This window comes from Caloenas nicobarica, chromosome 37 (assembly GCF_036013445.1).
Source record: "Caloenas nicobarica isolate bCalNic1 chromosome 37, bCalNic1.hap1, whole genome shotgun sequence".
In the NCBI taxonomy this organism is placed as follows: domain Eukaryota; kingdom Metazoa; phylum Chordata; class Aves; order Columbiformes; family Columbidae; genus Caloenas; species Caloenas nicobarica.
In genome coordinates, this window is record NC_088281.1 from 2,083,691 (window position 1) to 2,096,734 (window position 13,044).

General features: G+C 51.0%; 2 protein-coding genes across 2 annotated transcripts in view; one reads left to right on the forward strand and one right to left on the reverse strand.

Moving 5' to 3' along the window:
• The window catches only part of LOC136001070 (olfactory receptor 14A16-like), a 49,348-nt gene extending 40,817 nt beyond the window's left edge, over positions 1 to 8,531 (forward strand). Inside the window, exon 2 of the mRNA XM_065655118.1 lies at positions 8,517 to 8,531. Within this exon, the coding sequence (XP_065511190.1) occupies positions 8,517 to 8,531 (15 nt within the window). The remainder of the gene's footprint in view (positions 1 to 8,516) is intronic.
• Positions 8,532 to 10,354: 1,823 nt separating this feature from the next.
• On the reverse strand, positions 10,355 to 11,236 carry LOC136001076 (olfactory receptor 14J1-like; the record flags this gene model as incomplete). Its single annotated transcript, XM_065655123.1, has 1 exon — positions 10,355 to 11,236. A coding segment is annotated over one exon (882 nt), but the record flags the coding sequence as incomplete, so codon positions are not given.
• Between the last annotated feature and the right edge of the window lie 1,808 nt (positions 11,237 to 13,044).

A 13,044-nucleotide genomic window follows, 5' to 3' on the forward strand; every position in this document is an offset into this window, starting at 1 on the left:
TGTTTCTTTCCTAATTTTCTTCCAATCTTCAAGGCTTGTAGAACTAACTGGAGAGGTTTCAACGGGACACTTACTGATGAAGACTTCAAAGAAGATTTCATAAAGGAGGGTTTTTTCTTTCAAGGGTATTTTCTGTCATTTTTCAGTGTGTAGAAGAAGTGACAGCAGCATTCTGCAATGGACATTGATCCAGAGGGTCTCCTGAAGACATTTGGACAGGCAGGAGAACAGTCTCTTGAGGTTGGACACTGTATGGACAACCTTGCTGCTCACCCCCCACCCCCAGTCTGCCCGTTCCCTCATTGGCCACCTGGGACTTGCATCACTTTTCCTCACATCAGACTTCTGCACTGAGCTCTGCAGGTGGATGCTGCAGCTCCTGCACACCAGCTCCCACCTGCTCTCCTGTGTAAACACTACACAATTTCATAAACACTAAACCACTTTCCTCAACTGTGTGTGTAAGCTGGATCTAATGAGGTCCACCATCCACACGGGACATCCACACAAGAACTGTTTTAGACAGAGAGATAGGAAAGGATATATATAAACACAATTAACACGTTAACTACCATGTTAATTAGACTTCTGAAGAATGGGGCAAGTTTGTAACTCCCTGAAGCTCTGAAGCAGAAACCAGACAGTTGAGAGGCAAGTGAATGACCAAAGAGCAAGTGGAGGAGGAAACCTGAGAGCACTGGGAAGGGCAAACGTCCAGACAGTCTGCTGGAAAGTTGTCCTTTGACATGGACATTTAATCAGGAGAGGCAGAAACTCCTGAATGATGAGGGAAATGAAATAATAGAGTGTTGGTAATAGAAGTACAGGGGAAGACCAATATTTCTTTTCGTACTCTTAGTACACTTCCTGGTAATTCACTTTTTAGCATTTTTTGTGTTTCTGGTGGGGTTTTTTTTGTTTGTTTTGGAATTTTTGTTTTAATATGTTAAAAAACAAACAAACAAAAACCCCCAGAAACAAACAAACAAACAAAACAAACAAGCAAAACCCAGAAAATCCCAAAAAAACCAAACCAAACCAAACCAACAACAACAACAACGAAGTGCACCTTTCCAGGCAGACATCAGTCATCAGTTGTCTCACCATAAACCGCCAGGGCCATTTGAGGGGCCCCAGTGCACCTGAGGTGCTGGCCTGGGATTGGCATCTATCACAGAGGACCTGGGGGAGACCAGAGCACCTTGCAATGCAGGTGGAGCCTGGGCAGGGGTTCCTGGGGCATCTACACTGGCACCAGGTGTCTGTGTCCCTGGAGCTGGAGACATTTGTGTCCTAAATCCATTTGTAGTTCTGAAAAACACTTTCCTTTTCAAGAAAAAGAAACCCCCCTACAAAGACTTAAAAAAACAAAAGGAAAAGAAAGAAAAATAAAGACAAGTATGTTGACACCTTCCTTTGCTTTGGATCTTTGTCTTCAGTTCTTCTTATTTTAATTTTCATTGACATTAACTGACATCCGATGGGCCCACAGGCATTAAGCCAAGATCATTTTGTGTCTTGCATAGCGCCCCATGCCCTCTAAACCTTCCCTGCCCAGGACTCCTCACACTTTGCCCAGAGTGTCACACTGAGGTGTTGGCTGGTTCACTGGTTGAGATGTTGGTTTAGATGGTCACCTCCAGCACAGCTGGATTCATGGCCCATAATCGTCTGCTCTGCTTCTGTTAGAAAAGAGCCCAGCATCAAAATGGGATCGTTAGGAGAACTGAGGTTGAAGGGACCTCAGGAGTCTGCAGTCCAACCTGTCAGAAACTGGGTCACACCAAGGTGTTCAAGCCTTGATTCAATCAGAGATTGAAAACTTGCAAAGACAGAGCCTGTGCAGCCTCTCTGGGTGACCTGAGACAGCACTTGGCTGAGCTCCTGGGGAAAAAGCTTTTCCTTATGTCCTGGCTGAACCTCTCTCACCTTCCACCCATTCTCTTCTGTTCTTCTACCACGCACCATGGTGAAGAGCCTGGCTGCGTGTTCTCCATGGCCTCCTGTAAGAGTCGGTCCAAAGAACAGTATTTCCCTCAACATCACCATCAGGGACTTGGAGAACAGATACCCTGACAGAAAGAATTGGACAATGGCTTGGAGAGAGGCCTGAGGAAAAGAACTGTGTTGCACAGGTCTCTCCGACCCGAGGGCTACAGGTAACAATGGCTGCTGTATGGATTCCACCTACTGCCACAGCCAGACTTGCCCCCACCTCCTAAAAGGAATTGTGTTGTACAGGTCTCTCCGACCTGGGGACAATAGCTGCTGTCCAGAAGATGGATTTCACCTGCTGCCTCAGCCAAACTTGCCCCCACCTCCTCCCTGCTACTAAGGCCAGCGAAGCAGAGCATGCGCAGAGGCTTGACGAAGGTCTTGAGGTCACCCAGCGGACCAGTAAGAGACCCCTGAACCGAGGCGACGCAGTCGGGTTCTGGCAAGCGAAGCGGGGACTCTTCAGACCTGCGCAGTTAAGCCTGGATTGCGAAACAAAGGCGGCGATTGGCCTCAATCCATGGGAGCGAGGCGGGGCGAAGAAGCATAAAAGACAATTCCCAACTGGACATCATGGAGCTCACACCACCAAAGGATCACGCATCATGATGGAGGACCGGCAGGATGCTGCTTTCGGGACCTGAGACCATAGGGACACCTTTGGAACTCGTGGTGGTAGCTAATCCTCTTTCCCCCTTTTTTTTTCTCTTTCTCTTTTCTCCACTTTCTCTATCGCGTGCCGATTTACAGACAAAATAATAAAGTTAACACTGTTTGGTTGGATTATGGCCCCTTGGCATTTTGGTCGCTTGGAGATCAAAGTAAATGAACCATCACGAGTCCATCAACGAATGGACTGTGACATTAAATTTGTGTCATGGACAGGAGTACTGTGTGGTCTATAACAGGGGAAGAAAGTTTCACTCCATCCACACCTGGCCCTACACCCGATAAGGTGAGAGGTGTCCAGAAAGTAAGGGGGGCGATTCAGATTTCCCACACACCACGCACACCTTGGTGTTGAGTGCTCCAAACTTGAGTTGAGGGCTCTGTCTCTCGGATCTCAAAGTGCAAATATAGGTGTTGTTCTCATGTTGATGAGAATTGCCTGCCAGGGAGAGTGAAGGGGCAATCCTGTGTGTTTGCGTAACTAAGTTGAGCCTTCCCGTAGCAGATTTTTGTCCCCTCCAACCACTCGGGAAAGAGAAGGGTGACACAGCAGTTGCTGTGCTTTTGTATAACTAAGTTGTCCCTTCCTGAAGTGGGTTTGGTCCCTTCATAATAAGAATGACTGAAAAGGCTGATAATCAAGATTTTTGATTAGGGAAAGATAGAGACTCGTTCTACACACTTTTAGCAAAGTATGGGGCTCGACCCTCCGTATCAGAAGACTGGGCTCGTGATAATTGGGCTGGTTTACAGAGTGTAGTGGACCGAGTGATTTCTCTACAGGCTAAGTCTAAGTTTAGATCAGATAACAGCAAAGCTACAGCCTGTGCTGTCCGAGGAGCCAGCCTAGTCGCAGTGATTGAAGATCGCCTCAGGCAGTGTAGTAATGAAAGCAAAAGTATAGAATCCCTTGAAAATCTGGTGCAGATTTTGCAAAAAACAATATCCAATTTAGAACAATTAGAAAATTGTTCACAACAATTAGAAAAAGAGAGGGAAGAAAACCGCTCATTAAAAGCTACTCTAAAGGAAGAATGTTTAAGAAACACGGGAGTGCTGAGGGAGCGGGAGCTAGAGGAGAAAAGTATTCAACAAATAAATCAAATTTACCCTCAGAAAGAATTGGAGGAGGTGAGAAAACGTGATGAGGAATACCCACACGTGAGACCCTTAGTGAAAACAGAATATTTTTATGCAAATGAGGAGGATACTGACCCTCACATTACAACTAAGCAAACACCTTACACTGCCACGAGCTGGCAAACTAAAGAAAGAGTATGGGCGCCTCCCTAAAGAACCTGAAACGGAGCACGTGTGGCACATATCCCTAACTGGGAGAGACCAAATTCAGTTGAGTGAACAGGAAGCTCATGGTTACTGGGGGCATGAAGTTTTCTTAACAACTGGTGACAGACGTGCCCCGTGGTCCCTAACCCAGCGAGCTGCTTATTGGACTGGAGGGCTAAACCCTTTCGATAGGGGAGAGCCCCTGGCAATCACTGGCACACCTGATCAATTGCTAGAAAGTGTACACAAAGCAGCCTGCTTGCAAATGATGCATGAAAGAAAATTGATTCCCGAATGTGAATCCCCAATGATGATGCCAGTGAATCCTGACATGATCACTCCTTTGATAAGGGGACTCCCAGAGTCACTTAAACCTACTGGGATTAACCTTCAAAGGACAATTGCATTGATGAGCCCAGTAGAAAGATTGGAAGGTTTGATCAGAAGCCAGGGTACCAGAAGTGGGTGCCAGAGGGATGGACCTGACACTGCCGTTGATTCACTGTTCACCCCTGCCCCGACTTCCCCCAGCCAACCAAATACTAAAAAGGTGTGGATGTGGGGGGAAGCAGCACAAGAATTGATACGTTATAATAGGAAATGTGGCCCTGTAAAAATCCTAGAAGAAAGGTCGAGAGGAATCTGTCATGTTGAAGTCAAGAATCTGCCCCTTTCTACCAGTACTGCTGCTGCTACCAGTGCTCCAAGAAAGAAGCATCCGCATATTAGAAGAGGAAAGGGGGAATAACCTGAGATGCGACAACAATGGTGGGTTTTGGGAATTAAAAAGGGAGTTCCCGGAGATATAATGGAGGGCGTACTTACCCCTTGATAAACTGAGTAAACAGGTGTCAAGGTGGCATAATCCAAAAGAACATTCACAGAGCATGAAAGAAGTCCTACCTGGTACACCTTCAGCTCCCTTCTCCACCAAGGATGAAACTCTCCCAGAAACAGGAAAACTAGAACCTCCATTCCCTCCATTCCGCACTCATACCTGAGGGCAGGACGTGACAGGCTGTGGGCATTACAACATAGTCCAGAAGCTTCTCGGTCTCTCTGGGCACCTCCTTTGCTGAGGACCCTGTCAACTGACTGAGGGTCCCACCCCTCCTGCCCCCCAGCTGGTGCAGGTGAAGTCACCCTGCCCGGGGCAGGGGAGGATGTGACTGTCAGCACCTTGGTACCACCCTGGTGTGTACCTGGGGACAGGCACAGTGGGGCACAAAAGGTGCGAAGGAGCCATCGACTGCCCCATTGAAGGCTCTGGATCTCAGGGGGATGTGCAACTGCCACAGTGGGGCATTGTGATGTCACTGGTCATGTCACAAAGGGCCCCACCCAGGCACCCTTTAAAAGCGGGGCTGGGGGTGCAGAGCTGCATCCTCTGGCAGGACAGGGAGGTGGCCACTCCACCATGGCCCAGTCCTGGTGAAAGAGCAGACGTGGTGGCAGCCGGACACGCTGCCATGGCCGGCACTGCTACCGGAGTAATTCTCGCTGCCGCTATGTCCCATCCCTGCAAACTGTGAGGCCACTAAGAGCCAAAATCTCCCATCCCTGGACACCTTGGGCCGCTCAGGGTTACATTTCCTGTCCCTGGACCCATTAGGGCCCCAAAACTTAAAATGTCGCGTCCCTGGACTCCTTGGGCCACTGAGAGCCAGAATGTCCCATGCCAGACACGGGATATCCCATCCCTAGAGACTTTGGGACCAAGACCTAAAATGTCCCATCCCTGGATCCAAGATGTCCCATCCCTAGACACTTTAGGCCACCCAGGCCCAGATATCCCATCTCTGGACCCCATGAAGCCTCCGAGACCCAGGATGACCCATTCCTGGAAACTTTGGGGACACTAAGTCCTAAGATGTCCCATGTCCAGCCCCCTTGGACCACCCAGACCAAGATTTCCCATCTCTGGACAACTTTGGCCACAAAGACATAAAATGTCCTATCCCAGAACCCGGATGTACCATCCCTGGAGACTTTGGGTGATCAAGACCTAAAATGTCCCATCTCTGGACCCCTCAGACCACCAGGACCAAAAATGTCCTATCCCTGGACCCCTTGGGCCACAGAGAGCAAGGGTGTCTCATCCCAGACCCCGGATGTCCCATCCCTGGACATTTGGGCCAACCAGAGCCAAGATGTCCCATCCCTGGACCCCTTAGGCCAAAGAGACCGAGATGTCTCAACCCTGGACACTTTGGGCCAACAAGACCAAGGATGTCCCATCTCTGGACACAATATGTCCCATCTCCAGCCCCCTTGAGCCACCAATACCTAAATGCCCCAATCCATGGACCACCCAGGCCAAGATGCCAATTCCCTGGACACTTTGAACGACCAAGACCCAGGATGTCCCTTTTCTGGACCCCTTAGGCCACCAAGATATAAAATGTCCAATCCCAGACCCCTGGACACATTTGGCCACCAAGACCTAAAACGTCCCATCCCTGGACACTTTGGGACACCCAGGCCTAGATGTCCCATCCCTGGACACTGTGAGGACACCAAGACCCAGGATGTCTCATCCCTAGACCCTTTGGGGACACCAAGTCCTAAGATGTCCCACGTCCAGCCATCTTGGGCAACCAAGACCAAGATGTCCCATCTTTGGACTCCTTGGGCCACTGTGAACCAAAATGACCCATCTCAGAGCTCCAATGCCCCATCCCTGGAAACTTTGGGCCACTGAGACCAAGATGTCCCATCCCTAGATCCAAGACGTTCCATCTCTGGACACAAAATGTCCTATCCCTGGACACTTTGGGCCATCAAGATGCAGGATGTCCCATCTCCGGAACTTTTAAGCCACCAAGGCCCAAAATGTCCCATCTCCAGGCATCTTGGGCCACCAAGTCCTACAGTGTCCCAACCCTTGGGCCCATTGGACCACCCAGGCCAAGATGTCCCATTCCTGAACACAAGAAATCCCGTCCCTGCACACTTTGGGCCACCAAGACGAGGATGTACCATCTCCAGTCATCTTGGTCCACCAAGACCAAGATATCGCATCACTGGACCCCTTGGGCCACCGAGACCAATATGTCCCTTTCCTGGAGCGAAGATGTCCCATGTGAGCAGGTAAAACTAAGCTGGTTTCATCAAATTTATCTAATAGATTTCCTATCAAGGGTTTGAGTAGAGAAACGTTCCTCAGAGGAGCTGCTGTATTTACACTGGGGCATTTTATATCTCTGCTTCTGCCTCTTTTTTTCCATTCTTCCTCTTCCTCTGTCTATTCTGATGTGCAAGAGCTCTCCAAGGAAAAGATTCATGGAATCCTACAATAACACAGGTTAGAAGAGATCCCTGAACACCACCTCTGTCCAACTGTCATTTATGGCACTCTAATGAATAGCTGATAGAATTTGTGCTCCCTTGGGTTCATCTCACCACATGCACGCAGTGGACATGCACATGATGTGTATGTTTACAACTCATCTGCACAATGAAAACATGGATTTTTAACCTAGTATTTCATAGAATCATAGAATGTCCTGAGCTGGAAGGGACCAACATGGATCATCGAGCCCAACTGCTGTCCCTGCACAGGACACCCCACAGGTCACACCGTGTGTCTGAGGACGTTGGCCAGTCTCTTCCTGAACACTGTCAGGTTGGGGCCGTGACACCTCCCTGGGCAGCCTGTTCCAGTGTCCAGCGCCCTCTGGGTGAAGAACCTTTTCCTCATGTCCAACCTAAACCTCCCCTGGCACATCCTCCTGCTGTTCCCTTGGGTTCTGTCACTGGTCACCAGAGAGAAGAGATCAGTACCTACTCTTCCTTCTCCCCTTGTGAGGAAGCTGTAGCCACCATGAGGTCTCCTTTTAGTGTTTTCTTCAGCTCTGATGCTGAGAAACCCCTTGGTTTGCTTTCTGAAGCAGAAAGGAGAAGCCACGACCTCCAGGCAATGGGAAGGGGGATCCTGTCCCTCACACACGGCTCAGGGCTCTTCCTGGGACCGTGGGATGTGGGTGTGCAAGGCTGAGGGAAGGACAACGCTGGTACAGCACCTTCCAGCTTCCCCATGGGGCTGCAAGGAGGCAACGAGGCCCCAGTGCCATGAGGACAACATGTCTTCTCCTGGACCTCAGTGGCAGAGACAACTGCCATGGCCAAGGGGACAGAGACCTGGGTCCTGTTGGTCCCTTCCAGCCTCAACAGTGGCCTTTGTCATCTTCATTGCAGACTGTTCTGCACAGTCCTACACCGGCCCCTCTTTCCCTGCAGGCTGCACACACCCATCTGCTTCCCCACCTGCTCTCACCCCAGCATTTCTGTCCCTTCACTGATGTGTCTGCACCCTCACTGGCTGTTCTTTGGAACACAAACCATGGGCTGATCCAGCTCCCTCTGGGTGGCCTCTTGCACCACAGCACTGCCCTTCCAGTGACATTTTTTCCTCCTGATATCCAGTCTCCACTTCCCAATCTGCACTTGGTAGCTTTTTTTTCCTCTCCTGGTTGTTCCTACTACTTGGGAAAGCTCAGCCACCTCAGAAACTGCCCATCAAGCAGGGAACCCTACCTGTTAGTCTTCTTGTGGTCTTCCACTAGACCGGAGAGAAGTAACCTCACCATGACTGCTGCTGGACCTTCACCTTCTCTGATAGACATGAGCATGTCCCTGTTTCTGTCCCATCATGTACTCAGGTGGGATGGACATGACAACCTGTCTCCAAGGACTCTTCCTGGGTAGGGCCTGTGGGTACTTATGCAGAGGTTCTTTCCCAGCCACGTTCCTGCTGCTGGGCTGTCACCTCCAGAGACAGAACTGACCTCACTGTCCCCTTCACAGTCACATACTGCTTACTGGATTATGAGTGCCTGAGACACAACTGATGTCATAACACACCATACCCATCCATAAAACCCCTATGGCCCAGGACCTGACCAGATGATTGTATGTTTCTTTTATCAAAGTTATCAAATACATTTCCTACTAACGATTTAAGTGGGGAAATATCCCAGTGCTGCATCTAGGCTGATTTCTCTGGTATGTAACATCCAACATGAGGTGAGCTCTAGACACTGTCTGCCCCACAGGCCTTCATGGAATCTCAAGGAATGGCTGTTTGTTTTCACCTGGGCTCATCTCACCTGAGGTTCCTCTCACCTCACATACATGACGTGCATGCTCACAGCTCATCTGTTCGATGAAAACCTCCTGTTGCCACTCCGAAGGGATGGGAGGTACCTCAGCCCTAAGGTGTGTCCCCCTGCTCTGTATTCGTCTGAGATGTCCCATGTCACGTGGAATGGACACAGGGAGGGATCTCAGTTCAAGGAAGCACATCCCAGTGCTGCATTCTGGTGGTTTCCCATGGGATGTTATTCTCAACATGAAGTGACCTCGAGACACTGTCTGTCCCATGGGCCTTCATGGAACCCCCTGGAATAACTGATGGCGTTTGTGCTCACTTGGGTTCATGTCAACTCGTGTACATTATGTGCATGCTCACATCTCATCTGTACAATGCAAACTTGGACTGCTGAGCTACTCATTCAGTGTCCCTCCATGGAGGGAAGAACAACCTCTGTGAGCTGGGGAGAGAGGCCAGGGCTGGAAATGTTGGTTGTGAGGGGCCAGTCCATGACGATGCCCTGGGGCAGCTTCCACGGGGTGTCCAGTGCACATGGCACAGCCCAGCCCCTGCTCTGCTGGTCCTGCAGGTCTCTGGCAGGAGGCCTGGCTGTGAGAGGACACTGCTGTGTGCCCAGCCCTGCACACACACACTGTGCAGCTGTACCCTGGTGTTTGCATCTGTGGCCACCTTGTTGTGCATGTTCTTGACAGAAACTTGAAGAAGACCTAAGCCTTCCGGCACTGCCCTGAGGAGAGCACTCTTCTTTATAGAAGTACTGTTACAGAGGCCAGCTCTGTCACAGCAGTGCCCATGGCCTGTCCCTGCCTGCGCTCACAGGACTGACACACAGCAGGACAGTGACCAGGCTGCCAGAGCACTCAGGCCTTGCACCAACACAAGGGATGAGAAGGAGAGTGTGGGAGTGGAACGAGAACAGCTCTGGAAGGCCAAGCGCTGGTGCTCCCTGGCAGGGCTGCCAGGCTGGACTCTTTTCCCCTCCTCCCATGCACACAGGAACTGTCCCTGCAGCTCCAAACAGGCCTTGCAGGAAGGATATATATTGAAAAACAAGTCACTACAGGGTGCTTTATTTTGTTTAAGAGAAAAGGAGAGCACGGCTCCTCATTTACACAGCCAGTGGTTAAAAAAGAAAAGCAGATAGAGATTTAGAAAGGGAATGACAATGTTATCACAATAAAAACCAACTTCAATAAAAACAGAAATTACAAGTGAGAGGCTGGACCTGTAACTAGTTACATGAAAACTACTATGTAGAAGGAGAGAAGCAGTTTATTGCTTCAGAAAACACTAAGATATGAGTTTCCACAGGGCATCCTTGAGCTCCTGGTTCCTCATGCTGTAGATGAGGGGGTTCACTGCTGGAGGCACCACTGAGTACAGAACAGACACCACCAGGTCCAGGGAAGGAGAGGAGATGGAGGGGGGCTTCAGGTAGGAAAACAAGGCAGTGGTGACATAGAGGGAGACCACGGCCAGGTGAGGGAGGCACGTGGAAAAGGCTTTGTGCCGTCCCTGCTCAGAGGGGATCCTCAGCACGGCCCTCAAGATCTGCACATAGGAGAAAAGAATGAAAATAAAACACCCAAATATTACTGAGAGAGTAACCGCAAGAAGCCCAAGTTCCCTGAGGTAGGAGTTTGAGCAGGAGAGCTTGAGGATCTGGGAGATTTCACAGAAGAACTGGTCCACAGTATTACCATGGCAGAGTGGCAGTGAAAATGTATTGGCCGTGTGCAGCAGAGCGTTGAGAAACCCAGTGGCCCAGGCAGCTGCTGCCATGTGGACACAAGCTCTGCTGCCCAGGAGGGTCCCGTAGTGCAGGGGTTTGCAGATGGCAGCGTAGCGGTCGTAGGACATGATGGTGAGAAGAGAATACTCTGCACCAAACAAGAAACATACAAAGAAGACTTGGGCAGCACATCCTGCATAGGAAATGACCCCGGTATCCCACAGAGAGTTGGCCATGGATTTGGGGACAGTGATGGAGATGGAGCCCAGGTCGAGGAGGGCGAGGTTGAGCAGGAAGAAGTACATGGGGGTGTGGAGGTGCTGGTCACAGGCTATGGTGGTGATGATGAGGCCGTTGCCCAGGAGGGCAGCCAGGTAGATGCCCAGGAAGAGCCAGAAGTGCAAGAGCTGCAGCTCCCGTGTGTCTGTGAACGCCAGGAGGAGGAACTGGGTGATGGAGCTGCTGTTGGACATTTGCTGCCTCTGGGCATGAGGACCTGTGCAAGGAGGAAAAGACAGTGACGGTTCAGATGAGACTTCTCTGGGAAAAACCAAAGCCATTTCCCACAGACCCTCCCACAAAGAGACCCTTTTCTTTTTCCAGGAGAACGTCTTGGCTGGAGCCCTCGTCAGTGCTTGATGAGTGTGCAATGAAGAGCAGGGTCTCTGCCCAGGGGCTCTTGAGGAGTCAGCCTGACCCTGTGTGATGGGTGGTGCAGGGGCCAGTCCTGGGGTTCAGCTTTGTCAGATGGAACCGCTCCTGCTGCAGAAGGGACTGTCAGCATCTGTACCCGCAGGGCTGAGAAACTGACTTTGAGAGGTTTGGCGTTTCTACAGCTCCTTCTCCCCTCCCACTCTGGGGAGTGTTCTTGGGTGTCAGAAACCCTCAGCATTTCTGCTGCACTCAGGGAGAACAGAGCGAGTCCTGCGAGACCAGAGGATGCCTGTGGGTCAGTGCAGAGTGAGGGCAGCTGCTCTATCCCTCTGTCTTGCTCCAGCTGCCCTGGGCTGGCACCTTTCTGAGACGGAGGCTGATCACACTGCCATGTTACCCTGAAAAGCCACCGGGCACTGCTGAGAGCAGAGGGACCCACCTCAGACCATGACATGTCTCACCCTTTCCTAAGGTCTCAGCATCCCACTTCTGTCCCAGGACACACACGGCTCATTTCACAAACCCAGCAGCACTTCCTCCATCATAGCATCTCTGCACTTCTCTGTGGGGAACTCAGATAATGCTCATTCCCCTGCCCCACAGACTGCATTGCCCACAGCCCCACAGCTCAGAGCAAAGCTGGGACACGTGTTCCCATGGACACAGCTGCAGGAAAGGACCCACAAGGTCAGGCTGTGACTCTGCAGCTGAAACTCCCATCCCCAGAGAGCCTGACAGCAAGAACCAGATCACACCAACAGTGACCCAGAGCAGTGGAGCAAGAAGGAAACTGCGGTGAGGGTGGGTGTGAGAGAGGCCAGGGCAGAGGCAGCCGGGCACTCAGACAGCGTCACCCTTCCCCAGCTGTGCAGCCACCTCCCACACACCAGCATTGCCGGGCAGCTGCTCTCAGCCCCTGTGCTCTGCAGAGGGAACTGGAGCTCTGGCTGCACAGGAGCTGCTTCATGCCTTGGAGCCCCCGGCCCTGAGGGCAGAGGCTTTGCTGGGTGGGAGAGGAGGCGAGGGGGCTGCTCACAGGAGGGATCTGCACTGCAGGGGTCATACGGAGTTTTCTCTGTATGATCTCCCTCCCTCTGTATGATTTCTCCCTCCCATAACAATTCCAGGTTTAGTTACCTCTCATTTCTGATCATTTCCCTGCTTCCTGGAGATTCTCCTCCTGGGAGGTGTTTCCCTGTCCATGTCTTTTCCCTGTCAGTGCTCACAGACCATCCCACCCTCTGTGCCCTCACCCTGGCCCTACAGATCCTGCCTGTTCACAGGGCACTGCCTGGGGGCATCTTCCTGTTTGCAGACTGGGGAAAAGGACAGGTCAGAGTAAGACTGACGAGTATAGCCAATGTGATGCAGGTGCTGTGCACAGGCAGAGCAGCAGCTGAAGGGATGTTATGAGGCTTCTGGCAGATGTAATGATTAATCGGAGTTGCAGTTCAGGAGTCACAGTGACTTGTTTAAGCATGAGAGCTCATCTTCATTTTATCCTTTCCTGCATCCCCCAACCCTTGGGATAGGAAACTGAAAAGACAGGCTCAGGAAAGCTCCCTATCTGTCTGGTAATCCTTGCATTGATCTT